Here is a 24,301-nt window from a genome sequence, read left to right as displayed (position 1 = left end):
CCCCCCCCCCTCCCCGCACTGATCCCCCCAGTGTGGGGGCAGTTTGGCCCCAGTTTGGCCCAGTTCGGCCAGTCAGACCAGGCCGAGCCCCCACGCTTGTAGCGGGAAGGAGCGCTGTGGGCGTGGCCGAGCTGTGTGGGCGTGGCCGAGCTGTGTGGGCGTGGTCGAGCTGTGTGGGCGTGGCCGAGCGCTGTGGGCGTGGCCGAGCGCTGTGGGGCGTGACTCGGCTCTGTGGGCGGGGCCAGGGGGTATAACCCGACACCGCCTCACCCCGCTCTCGGCTCCTCTTTCTGCGCCTGCGCGCCGCTCTTTCACCACCCACACCCCCCCCCCCTCCCGCTTTGAGTCGAGTCCTCCACATTCCCGTCATGCCCGGCGAGCGCCAACGCCGGAAGCGGAAGTTACCCCGTCCGCCGGAGCCCGGTGCCTCCCTTCCACTTCCGGCGGCCCCTCGAGTCATGGCGCTGTTCGAGCAGATGCGGGCTAACGTGGGCAAGCTGCTGCGGGGCATCGACCGGTACCGCGGCGGGGGGAGCTCCGGGGCCGGGGGGAGCTCCGGAGCCCGGGGGCGAGTGGGGGGCGGGGCGGCGCGGCGCTGCGTGGGCCTGTAATGGCGGCGGGGGTGATGGGGGCCCCGGGGTGAGGGTTTTGGGGGCGTCTGGGCTCGCTCCCGGGTAACGGGGGTTCCCGGTGGGGTGCGGCCGCCCCGTCGGGGGTGATGGGGGGCGCCGGGGTGGGGGTGTCGGGGCTCGCTCCCGGGTAACGGGGGTTCCCGGTGGGGTGCGGCCGCCCCGTCGGGGGTGATGGGGGGCGCCGGGGTGGGGGTGTCGGGGCTCGCTCCCGGGTAACGGGGGGTCCCGGTGGGGTGCGGTCTTCCCGTCGGGGGTGATGGGGGGGTGCCGTGGGACCCCGGGGTGGGGGATTTGGGGGCGTCGGGGCTCGCTCCCGGGTAACGGGGGGTCCCGGTGGGGTGCGGCCGCCCCGTCGGGGGTGATGGGGGGCGCCGGGATGGGGGTGTCGGGGCTCGCTCCCGGGTAACGGGGGTTCCCGGTGGGGTGCGGTCTTCCCGTCGGGGGTGATGGGGGGGTGCCGTGGGACCCCGGGGTGGGGGATTTGGGGGCGTCGGGGCTCGCTCCCGGGTAACGGGGGTTCCCGGTGGGGTGCGGTCTTCCCGTCGGGGGTGATGGGGGGTACCGTGGGACCCCGGGGTGGGGGATTTGGGGGCGTCGGGGCTCGCTCCCGGGTAACGGGGGGTCCGGTGGGGTGCGGCCGCCCCGTCGGGGGTGATGGGGGGCGCCGGGGTGGGGGTGTCGGGGGTGTCGGGGCTCGCTCCCGGGTAACGGGGGTTCCCGGTGGGGTGCGGTCTCCCCCCCCCGTTCGGGGGTGATGAGGGGCGCCGTGGGACCCCGGGGTGGGGGATTTGGGGGCGTCGGGGCTCGCTCCCGGGTAACGGGGGTTGCCGGTGGGGTGCTGCCCGCCCCCCCTCGGTCCCCACAGGTACAACCCCGAGAACCTGGCGACGCTGGAGCGGTACGTGGAGACGCAGGCCAAGGAGAACGCCTACGACCTGGAGGCCAACCTGGCCGTGCTGAAGCTGTGAGCGGGGCCGGGGAAGGGGGCGAGCAGGGGGGTGGGGAGGGGGCCAGGCCGTGTCACAGCCCCCCAACGCCCCTCTTCTCTTCCCCCCCCCCCGCCCAGGTACGGTACCAGTTCAACCCAGCGTTCTTCCAGACCACCGTCACCGCCCAGATCCTGCTGAAGGCCCTCACCAACCTCCCCCACACCGACTTCACCCTCTGCAAGTGCATGATCGACCAGGCCCACGTATCCCCCCTGCGGCTGGGGGGGGCGTTTGGGGACCCCCTTGCTCCCCGCCTTGCTCCCCGCCTTGCTCCCCGCCTTGCTCCCCGCCTTGCTCCCCGCCTTGCTCCCCCCCTGCCTCCTCTCTGATGGGGGGCAACAAAGCCCCTTGGCCCCATGGGACTCCTCCTCATCTCCCCATTGAGCCAAATGGAGGGGTTTTGGGGAGGGGCTGGTTTGGGGGAACATCTTGGGGGGGGGGGGGGGGGCGGGGTCCTATCCCCCCGTATTTCCCTTGACCGCCCCCCGCCCGCAGCAGGAGGAAAGGCCCATCAGGCAGATCCTCTACCTGGGGGAGCTGCTGGAGACCTGCCACTTCCAGTCCTTCTGGGTGAGTCCTGTGGGGAAGGACGGGGCACCCCAAACCCCTGGGGGGGATCAGGGCGCTCCCCAGCATCGTTATCTGCCCCCCCCCCCCCCAGCGATGTTAATGACACCCCCACCCCCCCTCCCCGCTTCCGCAGCAAGCGCTGGATGAGAACATGGAGCTGCTGGATGGGATCACCGGCTTTGAGGACTCCGTGAGGAAATGTGAGGGGTCCTGGGGGGGTTTCGGGGGGATCTGGGGGGGGTAGGGGGTCCCAGGGGTGTGTGGAGGGTCACACAGAGGGGTCTGAGGGGTCCTGAGGGTGTGTGGAGGGTTCCAGGGAGGGGTTTGGGGGGTCCTAGGGATGTGTGGAGGCTACTGGGGAGGGGTTTGGTGAGTCCTGTGGGGGTGTAGGGGGTCCCAGCCTGTGTGGAGGGCCCTGGGGAGGGGTTTGGAGGGTCCTGAGGGGTTGTAGGGGTTCCCAGGGGTGTGTGTGGAGGGTCCCAGGGAGGGTTTGGGGGAGTCCTGTGGGGGTGTAGGGAGTCCCAGCCTGTGTGGAGGGTCCCAGGGAGAGGTGTAGGGGGTCCTAGGGATGTGTGGAGGGGTTTAGGGTGTCCTGAGGGGGTGTAGGGGGTCCTAGGGATGTGTGGAGGGCCCTGGAGAGGGGTTTGAGGGGTTCTGTGGGGGTGTAGGTGGTCCCAGCCTATGTGGAGTGTCCCGGGGAGAGGTTTGGTGGGTGTGGAGGGTCCCAGAGGAGTGTGGGGGCTTTGGGGGTGTAGGGGCGGGGGGGGTCCTGGCATCTGATGGGGGGTGTGTGTGTGGGGGGGTCTCCTCCCGCAGTCATCTGCCACGTGGTGGGCATCACGTACCAGCACATCGACCGCTGGCTGCTGGCCGAGATGTTGGGGGACCTCTCGGGTAAGGAGGGGGCGAGCAGAGCGGGGTTTGGGGAGGGGTTCAGGGGGCGTGGGCTGGGGTCTGAAGCCCCCTCCCCACCTTTCCCAGAGGCTCAGCTGAAGGTTTGGATGAGCAAATACGGGTGGACGGAGCCGGAGCCCGGGCGGGTCTTCATCTGCAACCAGGAGGAGAGCATCAAGCCCAAGAACATCGTGGAGAAGATCGACTTCGACAGTGGGTGCTGGGGGCTGAGACCCCCCCCCCCAAACCCGGGGAGACCCCCCTCGAACCCTGGGGACACCCCCTCACTCTGCTCTTTCTCCCACAGGCGTCTCCAGCATCATGGCGTCCTCCCTCTGAGCCCCCCACCCCTGTTTTAACCGCCCCCACCTCTGTTTTAACACGGCTCTGCCAGTAAAGGAGAAGCCCCCCAGGGTGCTGTCATCATTTGGGGGGTGTGGGGGGTGTCCTGGAGCATGAGGGGGCCTAGGAGTGGGGGGGGGGTCCATGGGGGGTCACACCGCCCCCCCCGGGGCTGCAGCTTGGGTGTTTTGGGGGGACACAGGGGTGAGGGGAGGGGGGGGCTGCCCGTTCCCCCCCTCCATGGGGCAGCCCGGGGGGGGGGGGGAAGCACTGCTGCTGGGGGAGACCACGCCCCTTCATTGCACAGCAACGCCCACTCACCGCATGACCACGCCCAGTTGATGAATATTAACGAGGCAACTTCACTGGGGGTGGGTTGAGTCCGTGTTCACGGGGGGGGGGGGATGCTCATCAATATTAATGAGGGCGTCGGCCCTTTGTGGGTGTGGCTGATAGGGGGTGGGCTCACCTTTATAAATATTAATGAGTTTCACCGCCCCTTTATGGAAATGCAGGCTGGGCCGGTGGGCTCGCGCATGCGCGGTGCAGGGGAGGTGGCTGTGGGCGGGGCGCGGTGGGTGTGTCTGAGCGGGGTGGGCGGGGCCCAGCGTCTTGGTGGGTGTGTCTGAACGGGGTGGGCGGGGCCCAGCGTCGTGGTGGGTGTGTCTGAGCGGGGTGGGCGGGGCGCGGAGGGCGCCGTTGCGCACGGGCATGGCCGTGGGTGGGCGGGGGTGCGTGCTGCGCGCGCGCGCGGGGGGGAGTGGGCGTGTCCCTCCGGGGCGTGGCGGGCGGCGCATGCGCAGCGGCGGCTGAGGCCGCACACAGAGCCGGGCGGCGCGGAGGGAGCGGAGCGATCGCAGCGCCATGGTGGATTATCACAGCGCCGGGCAGCCCTACCCCTACGGCGGGAACGGGCCCGGCCCCAACGGCGACTACATGGCCCAGGAGGACGACTGGGACCGCGACCTCCTCCTCGATCCCGCCTGGGAGAAGCAGCAGCGCAAGGTGGGCCCGGGGCGGGGGGGGAGAGGGGACCCCTGAGGGGTCAGGGCCTGGGAGGGGGGGGTGTCTCTGAGGGGACCTCTGAGGGGTCAGGGCCTTGTAGGGTCTCTGAGGGGACCCCTGAGGCATCAGGCATTGGGGGGGGTCTGGGGGGACCCCGAAGTGATCAGAGCCTTGTGGGGTCTCTGAGAGGACCCTTGAGTGGTCAGGGCCTTGGGGGGGTCTCTGAGGGGACCCCTGAGTGGTCAGGGCCTTCGGGGGTCTCTGAGGGGACCCCTGAGGCGTCAGGAATTGGGGGGGGTGCCTGAGGGGACCCCGAAGTGGTCAGTGCCTGGGGGGGTCTCTGAGGGGACCCTTGAGGCGTCAGGGCTTAGGGGTGGGGAACCCTGAGGCGTCAGGCCTTGGGGGGGGGGGGTCTGAGGGGACCCCTAAGTAGGCAGGGCTTGAGGGGACCCGGAAGTGGTCAGGGTCTAGGAGGGGGGGGGGGCTGTGGGGACAGATGAGCGGTCGGGGGGGTGTCTCAGAGATGGAAGAGGTGCTGGGGGGGAGCCCCTGAGGAGAGAGGCCCTGGAGAAAGAGAGTGGGGTAGGGGGGGTCTGGGAAGGGGGAGGCCCTGGAGGGGAGGGGGGGTACTGTGGCCCCTGCGGTAGGGAATAAGGGTGCGGGGGGGGCTCTCGGAAGGGGGTGGCAGGGACAGGGCGTGTTTGGGGGGGAGCCACCCCAAGGGGTGCTGTGGAAGGGTGAGGGGGTCCTGGTGCCCGAGGGGTGGGGGACGCTGGGGGGGGGGGGGGGGGCTTCGGAAAATCCGACTTCGCCCCTCTCCGGGGGTTGGGGTTCGGAGGAGCGGGCCGGGGCCGGGGCCGGGGGGGTTCGAAGAGTCCCGGGAGCGGGAAGGATCCGCTCCCTGGGCCAGGAATGGGGAAGCCGGGACGAAAGGGCACTGGGGGAGAGGCGGCGGCGGGGAGGGGCAGGTCGAAAGGCACCGGCGGGGGGGGTGTGGGAGAGGGCGACGCTCCCGGCACACGCTGGGCGCCTCCCCGGGGGTCTCAGCCCCCACCTGCGCCTCGACGCCGGGACCCTCCGCTCTGCGACGGGCCTGGGGGGCTCTGGCCGGCCCCCCCCGTGTCCTCCTCGTTAGCGGCCGTTCTGCTTAATTGCCCTAATTGCGGGGAGGGCAGAGCCCCCTCCCCGGGCTGGGGGAGCCGTGCCGCTGCGGGCACCTCTGTAAACTCCAAAAGCACGAACGCTGGGTTTCTGTTGCCATAGTTACACTGGGGTTATTTCTTCAAAAAAAAAAAAACCAACCGAAAATCGCCGCTAAACGACATCATTTTTGGCAAAGGAAGCGCGTGCCAGGCCTCTTCCTCCTCCTCCTCCTCCTCCCCAGCCCCGACCCCCCGACTCCGGGGCCGTGATGGTGCTTTTTGCCGCCGTCCTCGGTGTTAACGAGCTTGTTGGGCCCGTCGGGGCTCAGCGCCCGGGTTTCCCGGCCCCGCTCCCGTGGAGGGGGGACACACTCCTGGGGGGGGGGGGGGGGTTTGGCTCGGCGGGGCTGTTTAGTCTCGGGGGGCGGGGGGTGGAGGCGCCGTGGCTCGTCACCCGAGCTGCCGGACGATCCCCGGTTCGAAATTCCGGCTGGTTCCGCGGCAAAAGGCCTCGTTAGCTCCGGGTGGAGAGCTGGTTAATTGGCAGGCTAACGAGCAGGCTTCAACCCCCCCTTTCCCTGCTCCGGCACCCGCCCCGTCGGAAGCGTCTGGCCGTCCCCTTCTTCGTCCTCCCCTTCTCCATCCGCAGCCGGCGGCGTTGGCTTCCGCAGCGGCTCTTCATCTCCTCCTCCTCCTCCTCCTCGCGGGGCGAGGGGGGATCCGGCTGCCCCGCCGGCGAGGGGGAGGCTCCAGGGGCGTCCTGCTCCTCTCCGGGTTCCTCTGCTTGGGGTTCACCGCCGCCTTTTTGGGAAGCGGTTTGGTGGCTTTTGGGTCTCGGGGCGGGGGGAAGCCGCCGGCGTGGAAGGACAAGGGCGCTCCCGTGCCGGCGCGGCTGCGGTTTGGCCGCTGGTGTGTGTCCGGTCCCCGGGGTTTCTCCTCTGGAATCCCAGCTATGCGGCTGCAGCAGCGGGGGCACCATCTCCCGGCGTCCGTCCGTCCGTCCTTCCCGGCGTCGGGGACAAATCGTGGCTTTGAATCAACACGCCCGGCTCCCGGCTTGCCGCCCGCTTCCGGCACTGGCGGCACTGGGAACGCAACCTGGTGGAAACGCGGCGTCCTTGAGGGCGATAACGAGCCCGCAGGGCGATAACGAGCGCGGCGGGGGAGACGCTCGTCCCGCTTCCCGCAGCGCCGCCGCCGTTAACCGAACCCGCCGCTGCCCCGGCCGATCGGGGCCACTTAACGACCGCAGTGCCGTAACGAGGCCGGGCTGGGGCCGGGGTCTTGCCCGCAGCCGGGAGGAGCGGCCGCTGCCCCGCTGGATCCTTGGGTTCCCTCCAAAGACACAACCTCCGGCCCCGGGAGCCCTCCCGCCTCCTCGGCAAACGGCCCCGGCGGCTCCTGGGCTGGTGCCCGGCGCGGGGCTCGCCTGGAAAACCCGCTTTTGGGGGGAAAGGCTCTCCGCAGCCGCGCTCTCCTCGCCCGGGCACTTCCCGGGGCGATGGGGATCGCCGTGGCTGGGGCCCGGCACGGTTTTCTCCCGCCTTTGGGGCTCCCCGGCACTCTCGTTTTACAAATAATCCCCCTTTAATCCCGCCGAGGCAACGTTTCGGCCCCCGAGCCGGACCCTCGGCAGCGGACACCTCACCCGGCCGCGGCGGCGGCGCGGTAGTGCCGGTTTAACGCCGCCAACCCGCCGGGTGGGAGCCCCGGTTGCCCAAAGGGCCGGGGAAACGCTTTGCCAGGGCCTCCCGCGGCGGCTTTTCCTCCCGGGGAGGGCAAGGGCGGCGGGTTCGGGGGAGACGAGGGGGTTTCGGACCCCGCGCCCCTCCGCGGGGCCGCTCTGGCCGCGCCGGGGTGGCACAGACGGGCGTTGCTTCCTCCGTCGGGCCGTTTGGCGTGGCCATAGCTCTGCTTGCTCTTTGATTTTTCACTTTTTCGGCACGTTGGCAGCCCGTGCCTGCGCCTCTCCTCCCACCGTGGCGGGTTTTAGGGGAGGAAACCGGTGGATGTGGCAAAGCCAGACCCGGACCCGGAGAGATTCCCTCTCGTTTCCCATGACCTAATGAGCCGAGCTCTTCCAGGAGCCCATATTTAGCCCTAAAACGCCACTGCTGGGGAAAAAAAAAAAAACAAACCACCCTCGTGGGTGCCCGGTATCTGGCCGTGCCAAACTCCGGCGGCAACGCCCGGCTGGAGGCGAGGCGTGCCGGCGCTCGGAGCTCCTCGTCCTCGCAGGAATGCGGGTGCGCCCGCCGGCCCTGACTCACCTGCGCCCTTATCTCCCCCGAAAACCCTCGCCCTGCCTCACGCCCGGCCCCGCAGCGGGGGGAACGTCACCTCCGTACCCGCCCCGAGAATCCCCCGAACCGCGGGGGCTGCGGCACGCCGGACCCCGGCGAGGGTTTGCCGCGGGGTCCCGGCCGCTTCCTGCCGCCGTCCTCCTCCGGGCGAGCGGCTTTTTGCCTTATTAGAGCCTAATAAGGGAAAAGAATGAGGAGAATCTCCGTGCTCCGGCCTCCCCCCCGGCCGGTGGCAGCGAATCAGCCAAAAAAAAAAGGAGAAAAAACCCAAGGAACCAAACCCGAAACGACGCCGGGGGAAGTGACGAGCGCCCGGCGACGCCCGGCGAGGCGGGAGGGACCCCGGCTGCCCGCGTGTCCCCGTCGCCCCCTCGGAAGGCGAAGCCCGGCCGGTAACGAGGCGCCGGTAACGAAGGCAGGGCCGAGGTGTTGCCCCCCCGGCGCCCCTTTGCCCCCCGTCCGCAGGGAAAACTCCCCGTTTCTCCGGATTTTTGCGCCGCTCGAGCTCCTCGGAGGAAAAGCGGCTGCGGCGTCGAGCCGTTAGCTGCCCTAATTAGCCATCCCACTAATTGCCAGCCCAGGCTGGGCTCAGCTTCCCCTCCGGAGCGCTGTTTGGTCTCCACAACGAGCAGGGCCAGGGCTGGGAGCGGTTTCCAGCCCTAACGAGCTCCCCGCCGGCGGCCCTAACGAAGGGGAGGCGGCGCGGCCGGACGGCGGCTCTGCCCCGGGACGTCGGGCTCGGGGGGCTCCCCCGGGCTCCCGGGTGCTTTGGGGGTTATTTTTTGCTTAAAACACTGGAAAGGAGACCCGAAGTGCTCCAGAGGCGCCGGCGGCGTTACCGGGCTCCCTCCCGGCGGGGAGAGCGAGGAGACGCTATTTTGAAATTTCCAAAAAAGCCGAGCGGTTCCAGCGGGTTCCTAAATAAAGATGCTCATTATTGGTGTTTGTTTTTTTCTTTCTCCTCCTCAGGACGGCGTGTCGTCGTCGGTGACCTCATGGAAAAATACCGATAGGGTTGTGCCCGTGAATTCCCCCGAGTAAACAAGCGCCGGGCCGGTGCCGCGGCCCCGGAGGCCGGCGCGGAGGCTCTCGGCCGGGCCCTCGAGTCGGGCTAAAGTCCGCGGTGGCCTTAAAAGGAAGGGAGCTGCGCCGAAATCCCTGGGGATCGGGCCGGGCCGAGGCTGCCCGGTGCCAGGTAGAAACAGAAAAGCCCCCCCCCCGCCGCCCGGCGGACCCCCCAGGCACCACCGATCGGCGGGGGGAGACCTGCACCCCACAACCCCCCCGGCCGCGGGGTACCGGCGGGGAGAGCGGTGGGTTGTGCTCCCCGAGGTTCCCAGGCGGGGAAGGGATCCCCGAGGCGTCGCGGTGGGTTCTGCTCCCCGCTTCCCTCGAGGTTCCCAGGCGGGGAAGGGATCCCCGAGGCGGCGCGACGCGGTGCGGGCGGGGGGGTTTCGGCTCGGGGAAGGTGCGGAGCCCCCGACACCCCCCCCCTTGCCCCCCCCCCCCAAAGGCGGCTTTGACACAATGCCTGGAAAGCGTTTTCCCCAGCGCCTCCGTGGGAAGGAAATTCCAGAGGCATGTGCGGAATCGCCGCTTTTAGTAACTTGGCCTCGGAACGCGGCGGCGCCGCGGGAGAGCTGCCCTCTGCCCGCCTCGCCCGAGCCCCGCTTTGGGCTCAATTCGGCGGGGTTTGGCTAACGGGGCTCCGGGCGGCCCCGCGCCGTCCCGCTGCGGGGTGGGGGGGGAGAGCGAGGGCTGGGCGCCACGGCGGCCCGGTAGCCGTCGGAAAAGGAGTCCCTGGGATTTGGAAGCGACTGGAGGAAACGAGCTTCTGGGGAGCTCTCGGGGGGGCCCCCGGGGGGGGGGTGTTACTGCTTCTGGCGGCTGGTTTTAACTCCCCGGCTCTTGCCGTAGCGGTTCGGAAGCAAGCCCCCAGCTTTCGGCGGAGCGGGGAGGGGGCACCCGCGGGCGGCACCGGGGAAGCCACGTGCCGAAACGCCGCCGCCGTCACGCAGGGGCTCAGCCCCGGCGCCGCGCGGTTTATGATGTTTTACGTTTAATGTTTTAACCAAAGCGGAGCCGCCCGAGCGAGCGCCTCGGCGGGGCCAAACCGCTCCGGATCGAACGCGGAGAAATCCCTCCAGATTTTGGAGTTGGGTTCCTGTTTTGGCGCTCGTTGGTGGTTTGTTTTTTCTCCCCAGCGGCTGCGCGCGGGTGGGTTTTGCCACGCCGGGCGTGATTCAGCTCCTGCCTCGCCTTCCCCACGTGCCGGGGCTCGCTCCGCAGCCCGGCTCTTCCCCCGGCTCCGCCGCGCTCGCCCGGCTCGGTGACAACACCCGGACACGCCTGGCGGAGGCACGCGGCGGCGGGGGACGGCCGGCCTGGCACCGCCGCGGTTCGGGGACGGGCCGAGGTCCCGATAAGCAGCCGGGGGACGCCGTCGCCGCCGGCCCCGGGGTGAGCCACGGAGGTGACCCAGCAGGCGTGAAACGCCAAACCAGAAGGTCCCGGGGAGGAAAGGCGGCTCTTCCCGAGCCACCGGGCTGCCTGGCACGCTGCCGGTGCCGTGGGGCCGCTCGTCCGGGCTGTCCCGGTCTCTCCACCAGGACCTGGGGTGCAAAAACCAGCGTTAACCCACGGGGCGGCTGCGTTTTCCCCCCGTGAAGGGGACCCCGCTTTCCTGTTTAAGGGCAAGCCCGGCGTATTTGGGTTGTGACGCCACCAAGCCGGCGTCCCGCCGATCCCGCGGCGTCCGGCCGGGTCGAAACGGCACCGCGGCGGCCGGGGGGGCGTCTCTGCTCCTCAAATCCTGCCCCGAAAGCGGGGATTGGCGGGGGGGGGGGGGGGCAGCGAGCCCTGCTCCTCAGACCCCCGGCTCCGGAGCCGCCTCCGGGTTCGGTCTGGGTTTAACGCGCCCCCGGCTCAGCCCGAGCCCCTCGCTGCCGCCGCCGGCGTCCCTCCGCGCGGGTCCGGCTCCTGAGGCGGGGAGGGGGCCGAAACGCTTCGCCCGGGCCCCGGTGGGCTGAAGGGCTCGTCCGAAGCCGTCGCTGCGGCGTTCCCCGGCCGTGAGCTCACCGCAGCCGCCCGCCACGACGCTCCCCGTTCGCCCGCCCGGCCGGGAGCTGGTTTTGGGGGGGACACACGGGACGGGGGTCGCCCTCGACGGGACCATCCGGCCCCGACCCGTGGCCGGCGCGTTCGCCACGGCCTCGACGGAGGGAGCGACGGCGACGTCCCGGCGTGAACTTCGGTGAGCGGCGGTTTGTTGGTTTGTCCGGCAGGAATCCGCCCCGGCTGCGCTTCCGCCGCTTGACCTTGGCCGGCAAATTCCTGCTGCCGGGCAGCCCGAGAGCGGGGGCGGGCAGAGCCGGGCAGCCCCCCTGCCCCGGGCCGGGCCGGCCGTCCTCCTCCTCCTCCTCGCTCGGCAGAGCCTTCGCGGGGGCATTTCCCCAGCCCGTGGGGTCCCCGGCGTCCCCGCGGCGGCAGGGAAGCGGAGCGGGGATCCGCCGCGTCCCCGTTTCTGCTGCAAAACCACCCCCAAACCCTCAGCCCTGGGGTGGGCGCAGGGACGAGCAGCCTGGGGGGGACACGGGCCGCGCCAGCCCCCCAGAAAGGGGGAGTCGGTGCACGGGTTGGCGGCGAGGGGGGGGGTTTCTGCCAGCCTGACCCTCCCTGACCCTCCTCCTCCTCCTCTTCCTCGCAGACGTTCACGGCTTGGTGCAACTCGCACCTGCGGAAGGCCGGCACGCAGATCGAGAACATCGACGAGGATTTCCGCGACGGCCTCAAGCTCATGCTGCTGCTGGAGGTGATCTCAGGTCAGTCCCCGTGCCGGGCGTCCCGCCGGCTTCGGCTGGCGGCGTTGGAGGACGGCGCTGGGTTTTGCCTTGGGCTTTTCCCCCCTGATTTTTCCCCGAAGCGAGGCTGTCGTCCCCCCGCCTCCCCCCGTAACGCTCGTCCTCTTCACGCCCTTGCCCCCCGCCCCCCCGAGCTCTAACCCCGCCGCGTTTCTGCTTTCCAGGGGAGCGGCTGCCGAAGCCGGAGCGGGGGAAGATGCGGGTGCATAAGATCAACAACGTGAACAAAGCCCTCGACTTCATCGCCAGCAAAGGCGTCAAGCTGGTCTCGATCGGAGCCGAAGGTGAGTCCGGGCCTCCGGCGCGTCCCGGTGGCTCGATCCAGGGAGCGGGGCCGTCACCGGCTTCTCCGCGGCGCCGCGGGCCGGCGCGGGGACCCGGCGCCTGCCGTCTGTCCGCCCGACGCAGGGGCACGGCAGAGCTGGTGGCGGGCGAGTCCCGGCGCTCGCCGGGTCATCGAGCGCCGCGTCGGAGCTCGGAGGCGGCGCGGGCTGCCCCCGCCGCGGCCACTCAACGCGGCTTTGCCGGAAAAGAGGGCAGAAAGGTTTTCCTGGGCGCTGCTCCCTCGGAGCCTCGCCGGGCTTCCGCGCCGGCTGGGGCGGCGCCGCGCTCTGGAGAGCAGGATTCCTCCCGGTGGGGGATGGATCGCCGAGGTGCCGCGGCCGCCGGGCCCCGCCGGCTCCCCCCAAAACCCCAGCCTGGGCAGCCGGAGCGGGAAGGAATCCCATCCCCTTCCCGGCGTCGCCTTCGCACCCGGCAGCACGCGGAGCGGCGGGGGCCGGCTTGACGTGGGAGAGGGCGCGGCGCCGGCGCGGTCCCGCGCGGCGGGAGCTGAAGAGAAGCGGCTTCAACGCCGGATTTCATTCCCCCCCCCCACCCCGAGGTTTCCGTGCTCCCCGCCCAGGGCTGGGGGAGAGGATTTCCCGGTCCGGGACCGCTTGCCTTCGGATTTACTGGCCGCTGCCGGAGCCCGAGGGCTGCCCCGGGTGGTTTTGGCAGGTTTTTGGCAGCGGCTCACCTTGCAGAGCCAGTTTTGGCAGAGGCTGGGAGCCGGCGGCGGGCTCTGAGGGTTCCATCTTTGAAGTCTCGTCGCTGCCTCTTCCCGAAACCGGAGCGTGTTCCGACGGGTGCCGCGCGAAGGCAGGCGACGCGAGGGCGTGGTGGTGGCGGTGGTTGCGCCAGCCGTGCCTCCGCCAAAGCCTCCCCCGCCTCAGCCCGGCGGGCGGCTGCCCCTCGCGTCCCTTCGCTTCGGTCCCTCCGCGCCCCCCCCAAAACGAGCACCGGGGTCGCTCCGGACGGGGGAGATGGCCCCGTCTGCCCGGTGGGGGAAGACCCCGGCCAGCGCGGGAGCCCGAGCCCCTCGGTGGCGGCGGAACGAGCCGTCCCGTCCCCTCAGGACGGGGAGCCGCCGGCGGTGCCGCCGGCACGGACCGAGTGACCGTGAAGCCGGGCTTGGAAACGTTCCTTTTTGAGGACAAGCGCTCCCGTTTCTGGAGTGATTTGGTCGAGGAGCCGCCGCGAGCGGCGCAAAGGGCCGTCTCGGCACGAAGGGCCGTCGCCGCCTCCGGCCCGCGCGGCACTGAGCATCGGGTTATCGGGGGTGGGTTTATTTTTTCCCCCCCTCTGGCTTCCAGAGATCGTCGACGGCAACGCCAAGATGACGCTGGGCATGATCTGGACCATCATCCTCCGGTTTGCCATTCAGGACATCTCGGTGGAAGGTAAGGGGCCGGGGACGCGCGCGGCGGCGAGCGCCGAAGCCGCTCCCTGGTGCTGCCGGCGGGGCCGCGCCGGGCGGTTGGTGAGGCGCCGCGTCCCTTGGCAGAGACCTCGGCGAAGGAGGGCTTGCTGCTGTGGTGCCAGAGGAAGACGGCGCCCTACAAGAACGTCAACGTGCAGAACTTCCACATCAGGTGAGGCGCCGAGCGAGGCTCCTCCGAAACGCCCCGTGGCGGAGCTCTCGGCGCGGCCGGGCCGGGGGAAGACGCCGCTCGCGCGGGTTTATTCCTCTCTCGCTCTTGCTCCCGGGATATTTGCCCCTTCTCCCTGCCGGGGGGGGGGCGTCCGGGAACCTGGAGGTGCCAAATTTGTCTCGGCCCTCCCAGGGAGGGGTGTCGGGGGACCCCTGCGTGGGTTCGGGCGCGGGGGTCTCGCCTCACCTCACCTCCCCTCCCCTCTCGCAGCTGGAAGGACGGCCTGGCTTTCAACGCCCTGATCCACAGACACCGCCCGGAGCTCATCGAGTACGACAAGCTCCGCAAGGTAAAGCTCCGCGGCGCGGCCGTCCGTCTGTCCGTCCGTCCCCCTGCGTCCACGCGCTCCCCGCAGCCCCCCGCCCGCTTCGGCAGCTCGCACCCCCCCGCCCTCCTCTCTAGGACGACCCCGTGACGAACCTCAACAACGCCTTCGAGGTGGCCGAGAAGTACCTGGACATCCCCAAGATGCTGGACGCGGAGGGTGAGCTCTCCGGCCGCTTCCCCCTTCTCCTCCGCCCGTCCAGGTCCCCCCGACGGAATCTCCGCTCCCTCTGGGTGCTGGGGGGGGGGCTGGGGAGGGGGGGAGGGGTGCCGGCCGAGCGCCGGGGGCGGGGGGCCGCGTTTAACACGCTCTTCTGCCCGTACAGGTGCGGTGGCCTGGCTTTTGAGAGCTGCCGCTCTGCGGGACCGCAGCCGAGCGAGGAGGCGGCTCCTCGGCGCCGCGTGGAGGGCGAGCCCGGTGGCCCCCGTGCCCCCCCCTCAGCCTCTAACCCTCGTTGTTCACTTGCAGACATTGTCAACACAGCTCGCCCCGACGAGAAGGCCATCATGACCTATGTGTCGAGCTTCTACCATGCCTTTTCGGGGGCTCAGAAGGTACCGGGGGCGGCTGCGCCCGCCTCGCTGTCACGTTTCCCGACCGCAGCGTCCTCCACTCACGGCGACTTCTCTTTCAGGCGGCCGTGGCGTCTCTCGGGCGCTTGGGAACCGGCCCCGGCTCGCTCGCGCGGGGCTTAAAACCGCCGCTCGCCTTCCCCAGAGCTCTCCGTGGGGCGATGCCGGGCCCGGGGGCTGGCAGGGCGCCCGCCCGGCCCTAACCCGGGGGCGCAAAGGGGGCTCCCCGGGAGCTGGGCGGTGCCTCTCCAAAACGGAGCCTCCTCGGTGCTATCGAGCAGGGGAAGCGGCGGCGGCGGCCCGACCCCGTGCGGCAGCTCCGGTTTGGATCCCAGGCCCCCGGCCAGCGCTTGCTCCCTCCGCTGCATGCCCGAGGCCGGTCGGAGGGTCGCTGTGCTGCTGCTTCACCCTCTCTCCTCCCTCTCTCTCTGCCGCAGATATTGTCGGCACTCTCAGGCCCGATGAGAAGGCCATCATGACATACGTTTCCTGCTTCTACCACGCTTTCTCGGGGGCTCAGAAGGTGAGCTTGGCCGGGCTTGCGGCTGAGCCGCCACTAACCCCGGCCCTCCGCTCTCCCGGGGGCCGGCGCCGCTGCTGCTGGGCTGCTGGGCGCCTCAGCCGGGGCGGGGGGGGGGAACGGGGCCGCCTCCAGCTCCGCTTCGCTCGGGAGAGGGGCAGGGGCCTCCTGCGCGGCCGGGCTCTGGGCGCCGCAGCGGGGCAGGAGGGAAAACTGGGCGAACTGGTCCCAGCTTAGCTGGGAGCCCCACGCGTCTCTCCAGCGGGAGCTCGAGGCGACGTCTTCCAGCGGCTTCGCCCCGGGGCTGGGGGAGACGGGGGGGCGGGGGAGCCCGGCGCTCCCGTTGGGCCGGAGCCACCGTCTCCCACCTCCTTCCCCCCTTCCCAGGACGGGGCTGGGGGAGCTGCTGGCCCCGAAGGCCGAGCCCCCGCGCCGGTTGGGCACCGGCCCCGTGGCTAACGGCGGCCCCGGGGTTCACCGGCGGCACCGGGCGGGTTTGGTTCTCGCCGGCTCCGCGGCCACGGGCTGCTCTCTGCCTGGCGGAGCCGTACCGCCGCACCCCGGCGCTTTTCCGTGCGTTCCAGAATTTTCCTTCTTTCCTCCGCTTTTCCCCCCACCCCGTGGCGACTCGTTTCCCCCCCGCCCCGTCCTGCCGTAGACCCTCTCCGCTCTCGGGGGGGGTCTGGCTTTCAGCCCCTCCTCTCGGAGTCGTTCCGTGCCGCCGCCAAGGTACTCCCTCCCTCCCCGCCCCCCCCCGGGGTTGTCTGGTTTTGCCCCCTCCTCACCCCGGGGTGGAGAGGAGCTGCCCCCCGCGGCCGAAGGACGAGATGGGTGAAACGGAGGAGACCCCGGCCCCTCCGGGTGGAGCGGGGGAGGAAAGGCCCTGGCTGTGGGTGGGGGCACCACGGCCTTCCACAGGTCTGCATCCCCCCTTCCTCCTCCTCTTCCTCCTCCTCCTCCTCCTCCTCCTCACGCTGCTCTCCCCCGGCAGGCCGAGACGGCGGCCAACCGCATCTGCAAAGTGCTGGCGGTCAACCAGGAGAACGAGCACCTGATGGAGGACTACGAGAAGCTCGCCTCCGACGTAAGGCAGGGGGACGGGGACCCCTTCCCCCGCCCCCCCCCCCAAAACCAGCCTCCCCACCAAGCCCCGCGTCCCCCCGCCCGCAGCTGCTGGAGTGGATCAAGCGCACGATCCCGTGGCTGGAGGACCGCAGCCCCCAGAAGACCATCCAGGAGATGCAGCAGAAGCTGGAGGACTTCCGCGACTACCGGCGGGTGCACAAGCCCCCCAAGGTGCAGGAGAAGTGCCAGCTGGAGATCAACTTCAACACGCTGCAGACCAAGCTGCGCCTCAGCAACCGGCCGGCCTTCATGCCCTCCGAGGGGAGGATGGTCTCGGTGAGCGGGCGGGGAGGGGGGTCTGGGGGGGGGGGGGTTGGGGAAGGGGAGATCTGGGGGTGACGGGGTGGGAAAGGGGAGATCTGGGGGTGATGGGGAGGTCTGGGGGTGATGGGGAGATCAGGAGGTGACGGGGTGGGAGAGGGGAGATCTGGGAGTGATGGGGGGATCGGGGGGTGACAGGGTGGGGAAGGGGAGATCTGGGGGTGAGAGGGGAGATCTGGGGGTGACAGGGTGGGGAAGGGGAGATCTGGGGGTGATGGGGTGGGAGGGGAAGATCTGGGGGTGATGGGGAGATCAAGGGGTGACAGGGTGGGAGAGGGGAGATCTGGGAGTGATGGGGAGATCTGGAAGTGACAGGGTGGGGAAGGGGAGATCTGGGAGTGATGGGGGGATCAGGGGGTGACGGGGTGGGAGAGGGCGGATTTGGGCGTGATGGGGTGAGAGGGGAGATCTGGGAGTGATGGGGGGATCAGGGGGTGACAGGGTGGGGAAAGGGAGATCTGGGGGTGATGGGGAGATCTGGGGGTGATGGGATGGGAGGGGGGAGATCTGGGAGTGATGGGGGGATCTGGGGGTGGTGGGGTGGGGAAGGGCAGATCTGAAGGTGAGAGGGGAGATCAGGGGGTGACGGGGTGGGAGAGGGGAGAACTGGGGGTGATGAGGTGGGGAAGGGGAGGTCTGGGGGTGCCAGGGTGCGAGCGGCTGCCCCCGCCGATGGGCTCCACCCCCCTTCCAACCCATGGGAGCTGGAGCCGCTCCCCCCGCTCCCAGGGGGGGGCTTTAGTGGCGGGGGGGGGCGTCGGGTTCCCCATCAGCTGCTCCCCCAGCCCGCCCTGGTGCGGGACGGGGCTCCCGAAGCGGCTCCGGGTGGGGGGGGGGGGGCATCGCTGCAGGCGGAGAGGGGAGGGGGAGGAGGAGGAGGAGGAGGAGGAGGAGGAGGGGGAGGAAGAGCAGCCCCCCCCGCCGCCACCAGCAGCCCCCCGCGCCCTGTGCCCCCCCGGCAGGACATCAACAACGGGTGGCAGCACCTGGAGCAGGCCGAGAAGGGCTACGAGGAGTGGCTGCTCAACGAGATCCGCCGCCTCGAGCGCCTCGACCACCTGGCCGAGAAGTTCCGCCAGAAGGCCTCCATCCACGAGGCCTGGACCGAAGGTAGCGGCTCGGGGGGGCTCTTGGGGGGGGGGGGGGGGCTCTCTGCCGCCCACCCGGCCCCCTCCGCGAGCCGGAGGGCTCGGCCTCGGCCCCGCCGGGGAGGTGACGGCGCCGGCTGCCCCCCGCCGCCAGGCAAGGAGGCCATGCTGAGGCAGAAGGACTACGAGACGGCCACGCTGTCGGACATCAAGGCCCTCCTGAGGAAGCACGAAGCCTTCGAGAGCGACCTGGCCGCCCACCAGGACCGCGTCGAGCAGATCGCCGCCATCGCCCAGGAGCTCAAGTACGGCCGGGGAACCCCCCCGAACCGCCCCGGGGACCCTCCGAACCACCCCGGGGATCCCGCGAACCACCCTGGGGACCCTCCGAACCACCCTGAGGACCCCCTGAACACCCCAGGGACCCCCTCAACCACCCCAGGGATCCCCCGAACCACCCTGGGGACCCTCTGAACCACCTCAGGGACCCTCCAAACCACCCAGGGGACCCCCTGAACCACTCCGGGGACCCTCTCAACACCCTGGGGACCCTCTGAACCACCCCAGGGATCCCCCAAACACCTTGGGGATCCCCAAACACCCCGGGGACCCCACCCAAACCACCCCGGGGACCCTCCAAACACCTTGGGGACCCCCTGAACCACCCTGGGGACACTCCAAACCACCCTGGGGATCCCCCAAACCACCCCAGGGACCCTCTGAACACCCTGGGGATCCCCCAAACCACCCCAGGGATCCTCCAGTCACCACGGGGACCCTCTGAACACCCCGGGGACCGCCCAAACCACCCTGAGGACCCCCTGAACCACCCAGGGGACCCTCTGAACCACCCCGGGGACCCCCCGAACTACCCTGAGGACCCCCCGAACCACCCCAGGGACCCCCCAAACACCCTGGAGACCCCCCAAACCACCCCGGGAACCCCCCGGGACGTGCCACTTTGGCCCTTTCCTCCCCTCTTCTCCGCCAATCCCTTCGTTTCGGGGGGCTGGCAGCCAAACCCCGGGCCCCGGCTCGCCCCCGGCGGCCGCCTGCCCCGCACAGTGCCCCCATTGTTCTGCCCGGCCCGTCCCCCCCCCCGCCCCGCTCCCTCCGCCGCCAGAATACGGCGATTGTGAGGCAGCCCCGGCTCTTGTTTGTCCTTCCCCCGCCCCCCCGGCGGATAAACTCCCGCACAATTAGTACACGGGGAGCCCGGGGCAGGCCCGGGCCGTCAATGGAGCCCTTGTGCCGGCGGCTCCGCTCGGCAAACGGGGCCACGCGGCGTGGGGAGACGCCGCGTTCGGGCCCCCGGGGGCTCGCCCTGCCTCGGGACGCGGCCGGCGAGGGGGCGGTGGGGGGCGGGGGGGCGCAGCCCGTCCCTTCCCGGCTCCTCACGCCGCCGCGGCGCTTTGCCCCCCGCCCCGGTGAAGCGAGCTGGATTACTACGACTCGCCCAGCGTCAACGCGCGGTGCCAGAAGATCTGCGACCAGTGGGACGTGCTGGGCTCCCTGACCCACAGCAGGAGGGAGGCTCTCGAGGTAAAAGCCCTCCTGGGGGTGGGGGTGGGGGTGGGGGTGGGTTTCCCCCCCAGTCCCGGCTCCTGACCGCCCCCCGGCCCCGCGCAGAAAACGGAGAAGCAGCTGGAGACGATCGACGAGCTGCACTTGGAGTACGCCAAGCGGGCGGCCCCCTTCAACAACTGGATGGAGAGCGCCATGGAGGACCTGCAGGACATGTTCATCGTCCACACCATCGAGGAGATCGAGGTGGGGGGAGGAGGAGGAGGAGGAGGAGGAGGGCGGCGGCGCGGCCTTCGCCCCCGCGGGAGGCGTTGGGGCCGCCGGGGCGAGCCCTGGGGGCTGCGAGACCCTCGTGGCAGGAGGAAGGGGGTGTGCTGGGGCGAAGCGGGGTCTCCGAGCGGCTCCCTGAGCCCGTCCCCGACCCTTTCCCCACCCCCCCCCCCGCAGGGGCTCATCGCCGCTCACGACCAGTTCAAGTCCACCCTCCCCGACGCCGACAAGGAGCGCGAGGCCATCCTGGGCATCCAGCGGGAAGCGCAGCGCATCGCCGACTTCAACAGCATCAAGCTCTCCGGGAACAACCCCTACACCTCCGTCACCCCCCACATCATCAACTCCAAGTGGGAGCGGGTAGGTCGGGGGGGGGGGGGGGGGGACACGCCACCCAGTGTGTGTCCCTGGCGTCCCCCGGCGGCGCCCGCAGCGCCGTGGGGCTGGCGGGTTGTCCCTTTCCCGCAGTCCCTCGGTCCCTGCCGCCACGGGGGAGGAAGGGGGGGGGTTTCTCCCAGCACCGTCCCGGTTGCCCCCGCAGGTCCAGCAGCTGGTGCCGAAGCGGGACCACGCTCTGCTGGACGAGCAGAGCAAGCAGCAGTCCAACGAGCACCTGCGGCGGCAGTTCGCCAGCCAGGCCAACATCGTGGGGCCCTGGATCCAGACCAAGATGGAGGTGAGCGGGGCGCGGGGGGTGCTCCCGGTGGGGCACAGCTCCCTTCCGAGCCGGAGCTGCCCCCCCCCCCGGCTCCGGAAAGCGACGACTCCCCACCACCACCACCTCCCGCCGCGGTGGGCACGGTGGCGGGTTCGCGGCGTCGCTCCCGGCGTGCCCCCCCCCCCCTCGGTCCAGCCCCAGCGGGGTGTTTCCCTCCTCGGCCCGCAGGAGATCGGGCGCATCTCCATCGAGATGAACGGGACGCTGGAGGACCAGCTGAACCACCTGAAGCAGTACGAGCAGAGCATCGTGGACTACAAACCCAACATCGACCTGCTGGAGCAGCAGCACCAGCTCATCCAGGAGGCGCTCATCTTCGACAACAAGCACACCAACTACACCATGGAGGTGGGGGGCCCCTCGCCCACCCCCTCCCACCCCCCCAGCCGGCTCTGCGCCGCGCTCCTGGCGTGCTCCCGGAGGGGTCGGGAGCGCCCCGGGGCTCCCCAGGGTGCCCCGGCCCCTCTCGTTGGAGCAGGGCGGGCGGCAGGGCGGGGGGGGGGGGGGGGTCGCCCCTCGAGATTCCAACCCGCTCGGCGGCTCCGGCTTCCCCGGGGAAGGAGTCGCCGCCACAGGGCGTCCCCCAGCCCCTCACGCCCCCCGCTCTGCGCCCCCCAGCACATCCGCGTGGGCTGGGAGCAGCTCCTCACCACCATCGCCCGCACCATCAACGAGGTGGAGAACCAGATCCTCACCCGCGACGCCAAGGGCATCAGCCAGGAGCAGATGCAGGAGTTCAGGGCCTCCTTCAACCACTTCGACAAGGTACCGGGGGCGGGGGCTCCTCCGGCCGCACCGACGCCACCAAAACGCCCCCCCCCCCCGCCTTTCCCCTTCCCCACCCCCCAAAAAGCCGCCGCGGGGGCGGCGCGCCCCCCACCAACGCCCTGTCCCCTCCCCGCGCCGCAGGACCACGGCGGCGCCCTGGGCCCGGAGGAGTTCAAGGCCTGTCTCATCAGCCTGGGCTACGACGTGGAGAACGACCGGCAGGTACCCGGCCCCGCCGCAGACCCCGCCGGCCTTCCTCCTCCTCCTCCTCCTCTTCCTCCCCGCCCCGCGGTCTTCCTCCCAGATTTCCCCCTGCCGCGGCTGCCGAAACGCCTTTTCTGACTGAGCCTCTGCCTCTCTCTCCTCTTCCCCCTTCCTCCTCCTGGGCTTTCCTTCCTCTTCCTCTCTGCATGCGCTCTCCGTCGGCTCTCTCTCCTCTTCCTCCTCCTCCTCCTCCTCCTCCTCTCGGCGCAGAAGCGCACGGGCAGCACCGACGCCGACGACTTCCGAGCTCTCCTCGTCTCCGCGGGATGCAGCCTGGTACGCCGCCGCCTCGGGCGCCCGTCGCCGGGGGTCGTGCCCTCCCCGCCTTTTTTTTTTTGTGTCTTTCCCCCTTTTTTCTCATCTTTTGGTCGCTGCGAAACGCCGGGGCTGGCGCTTGGGGGGGGGTGGGCTGCGAGCCGGGAACGGGCAACGCCGGGAGCTGCGCTTGTGCCGCGGCGACCCCCCGGGAGCACCAGCGGGGTTCTGCTGTCTCAGGGTGGGGGGTTCTCCCCTCTTGGGGGGAGTTCTCCCCTCTTGGGGGGAATTCTTCCATCTTGGGGGGGAATTCTCCCGTCTTGGGGGGAGTTCTCCCATCTTGGGGGGGAATTCTCCCATCTTGGGGGGGAATTCTCCCGTTTTGGGGCGGAGTTCTTCCATCTTGGGAGTATTTCTCCCATCTTGGAGGGAATTCTCCCGTCTCGTGGGGGAATTCTCCCGTCTTGGGGGGAATTCTCCTGTTTTGGGGGGTGAATTCAGCACGGGGGAGCCTGGAAGAAGCGCGTCGCGCCCTGCGCTCACCGCCGTCCCCCTCTCCCCCTTCAGGGCGACGCCGAATTCAACCGGATCATGAGCGTGGTGGATCCCAACAACAGCGGGATCGTCACCTTCCAAGCCTTCATCGACTTCATGTCCCGCGAGACCACCGACACCGACACGGCCGACCAGGTCATCGCCTCCTTCAAGGTCCTGGCCGGGGACAAGGTGAGGAGGCGCCGCCGCGGCGCGGGGTGGGGCGGGGGCGGCCGGGAGCGTGGGTTTGGGGCGCGGGGGCAGGTTCTCATCCCTCCACACCCCACACCCCCCCCCCAGAACTACATCACGGCGGAGGAGCTGCGGCGAGAGCTGCCCCCCGAGCAGGCCGAGTACTGCATCGCCCGCATGGCGCCCTACCAGGGCCCCGACGCCCTCCCCGGCGCCCTCGACTACAAATCCTTCTCCACCGCCCTCTACGGCGAGAGCGACCTCTGAGCCGCCGCACCGGCACCGGCACCGGCACCAAGCGCTGGCGCTTCCCGGCAGGACCCAAACCCTCGCGGGGGGCAGGGAAGGGGGGGTGATTTTTTTCAGGTGGGTTTTGGGGGTTTGTTGGGCGTTTCCTTCTCTCTCTCTCTCTCTCTCTCTCTCTCTCCTCTTTCCACACTCGCGCACGCAGCGGCTCGCCCGCCTCCGGGCCGCGGGGGTCTCTCCTCCCCACCGCGGGGTGGGGGGGGGGGGGGTGGTCACCGAAAATGCCGCCCCCGCGGTTACGGCGTCTGACACCCACCACCGACCTATGCAACCGTTTGGGTTTTGGGGTATTTTTTCACGATTTTTGGGAGGGGTCCTCACCTTTTAGTCACTTCGGGTTTCTCGGCGGGGCGGGGGGGGTTGCGGGGAGCCCCGGCCCCCGCCAGCTCTGGCTCAGATTATTTTTTTTAAGATAAACCCCTTCTATTTTTTCAACCGACGCCCCCCCCCCCCCCACCCCCCCCCGCCTCTGCCCCCCGCCCCCCCCCCCCCCCTCCCCGGGGCAGCCTAAAGCCCAACCGAGGGTCTTGGTGGAGCCAGCGCCGGCTCGGGGAGCAGCGGGGAGGGGGGGGCCCCGGCGCCTCCCCCCGCCCTTGGAGCAGGATTTTCTGAGGACCAAAAAAAAAAAAAAAAAAAAAAAAAATTAAAAGAAAAAAAAAAAAAGCCTGATCTTTTAAAATTTAAATGAAAGCCAGAAGGTTCCTATTTACTGTATTAACGGACGGATTTATTATATAAATATATATTCACCTACCAGCGCATATATTACCGGTTTTCTTTGTCATGTAATTAAAATATTGCTGATAACTGTTAACGACGCAGCCTGGACCCTTCCTCACCGCTGTCGTCCCGGGCTGGGGGAACCCCCTATGGCCGTCCCCCGCCCCCCCCCCACCACGGCCGGGACCCCTCCCCACAACCAGGCCCCCCCCCCCCCCTTCCTGGCTTCACACCCCCCCCCCCCCACTCGGTCTGTCCGGGGGATCCCGGGGCAATAAACGTGTCAAGATTTTTAAGGGCGACGAGATTCATCTGTCTCCTTCGAGGCGGGGGCGGGGGGGGGGAGGTGGGGGGCATGAAGTGGAGGGGAGTCCAGCCCCCAAATGGCAGGAATTTGGCTCAAAAAAACGTTGGGCAGCGGTTTCGGTGCTGAGTCGGGGGCTTTTGGGGCAGATTATGGCTGAAATGGAGCAAGAAGCTCCAGCCGGGGGGGGGCGGGTGGGGGGGGTGGGGCTGGGGCTGCTGCCAGGTCCTGGCTCTGCCCCATAACGGCTGGGGGGGGGGGGGACACAGCTCCTGGTCACTCATGTGGGGGGGGACACAGGCCCGTGGGCTGGGGACAAGGCACAGGGATGAGCTTTGTCGGAGGCGGCGCTGGGTGGGGAGGGGTGGGGGGGGCACCGTGGGGCGGCCCGTGGGGGTCAGAAGTGGGCGACGTCGCCCTCGCTCTCCAGCGTGGCGAGGTGGGGGCCCGGGACCCTCCCCAGACCCATGGCAGCCCCCCAAGTCCCGTCCCTCCCCAGGGACAGCGAGGCAGGAGCGGGCACACGGGGACAGGGGGGTTTATTGGGGGGGGGGGGGGAATACAGGGATGGGGGGTTTATTGGGGGGGGACACAGGGACAGGGGGGTTTGCCGGGGGGGGGGGGCAGGGGTGCCCTAGAGCCGGGAGAAGGGGACGTCCTCGGGGCCCTTCTTCTCCAGGGCCGCCTGCACCGACCTGGGGATGTCCTCGGTCTGCAGCATGCTCATGTTCCAGGTGGCCTGGGGACGGGGACAGCGCGGGGACAGGGCTGGCAGCGGGGCGGGG

At 70.0% G+C, this 24,301-nt stretch overlaps 2 protein-coding genes across 19 annotated transcripts; both read left to right on the top strand.

The window, feature by feature from the left end:
* The first annotated feature begins 1,698 nt into the window (after positions 1–1,698).
* EIF3K (eukaryotic translation initiation factor 3 subunit K) lies at positions 1,699–3,497 on the top strand. The gene is made up of 6 exons (XM_086481527.1): positions 1,699–1,824; positions 2,117–2,191; positions 2,325–2,391; positions 3,008–3,085; positions 3,173–3,298; positions 3,393–3,497. The coding sequence occupies exons 1-6, from the start codon at positions 1,807–1,809 to the stop codon at positions 3,422–3,424; spliced, it is 396 nt and encodes a 131-aa protein (XP_086337653.1). The 5' UTR covers positions 1,699–1,806; the 3' UTR covers positions 3,425–3,497.
* A 794-nt stretch (positions 3,498–4,291) lies between these two features.
* On the top strand, positions 4,292–22,453 carry ACTN4 (actinin alpha 4). Of its 18 annotated transcripts, none has more exons than XM_086481509.1 (22): positions 4,292–4,432; positions 11,584–11,698; positions 11,902–12,021; positions 13,372–13,458; positions 13,563–13,650; positions 13,921–13,999; positions 14,113–14,194; positions 15,045–15,130; positions 16,119–16,211; positions 16,298–16,528; positions 17,536–17,683; positions 17,816–17,966; positions 19,095–19,203; positions 19,291–19,431; positions 19,633–19,815; positions 19,997–20,131; positions 20,342–20,521; positions 20,792–20,938; positions 21,083–21,163; positions 21,416–21,481; positions 22,028–22,186; positions 22,295–22,453. In XM_086481509.1, exons 1-22 carry the CDS (start codon positions 4,292–4,294, stop codon positions 22,451–22,453), a joined length of 2,781 nt encoding a protein of 926 aa, XP_086337635.1. The 18 variants fall into 18 exon arrangements, with proteins under 18 accessions (XP_086337635.1, XP_086337636.1, XP_086337634.1 ...); XM_086481510.1 differs by lacking the exon at positions 15,045–15,130 and adding an exon at positions 14,504–14,589 and having other exon boundaries at positions 21,419–21,481; XM_086481508.1 differs by lacking the exon at positions 15,045–15,130 and adding an exon at positions 14,504–14,589.
* The last annotated feature ends 1,848 nt before the right edge of the window (positions 22,454–24,301 follow it).

Source organism: Leptosomus discolor, unplaced genomic scaffold (assembly GCF_034619465.1).
Source record: "Leptosomus discolor isolate bLepDis1 unplaced genomic scaffold, bLepDis1.hap2 HAP2_SCAFFOLD_248, whole genome shotgun sequence".
NCBI classification, from domain to species: domain Eukaryota; kingdom Metazoa; phylum Chordata; class Aves; order Leptosomiformes; family Leptosomidae; genus Leptosomus; species Leptosomus discolor.
This window is presented reverse-complemented; position numbering and strand designations above follow the sequence as displayed.

Excerpts from the sequence above, each read along its gene's own strand:
- EIF3K (XM_086481527.1), top strand. Across the intron at positions 2,192-2,324 it reads GCCACTTCCAGTCCTTCTGG|CAAGCGCTGGATGAGAACAT; the intron begins GTGAGTCCTGTG and ends CCGCTTCCGCAG. Across the intron at positions 3,086-3,172 it reads GATGTTGGGGGACCTCTCGG|AGGCTCAGCTGAAGGTTTGG; the intron begins GTAAGGAGGGGG and ends CACCTTTCCCAG.
- ACTN4 (XM_086481509.1), top strand. The coding sequence starts at position 4,292 with ATGGTGGATTATCACAGCGCCGGGCAGCCCTACCCCTACGGCGGGAAC. Across the intron at positions 13,651-13,920 it reads GTGCAGAACTTCCACATCAG|CTGGAAGGACGGCCTGGCTT; the intron begins GTGAGGCGCCGA and ends CCCCTCTCGCAG. Across the intron at positions 14,000-14,112 it reads AGTACGACAAGCTCCGCAAG|GACGACCCCGTGACGAACCT; the intron begins GTAAAGCTCCGC and ends CCTCCTCTCTAG.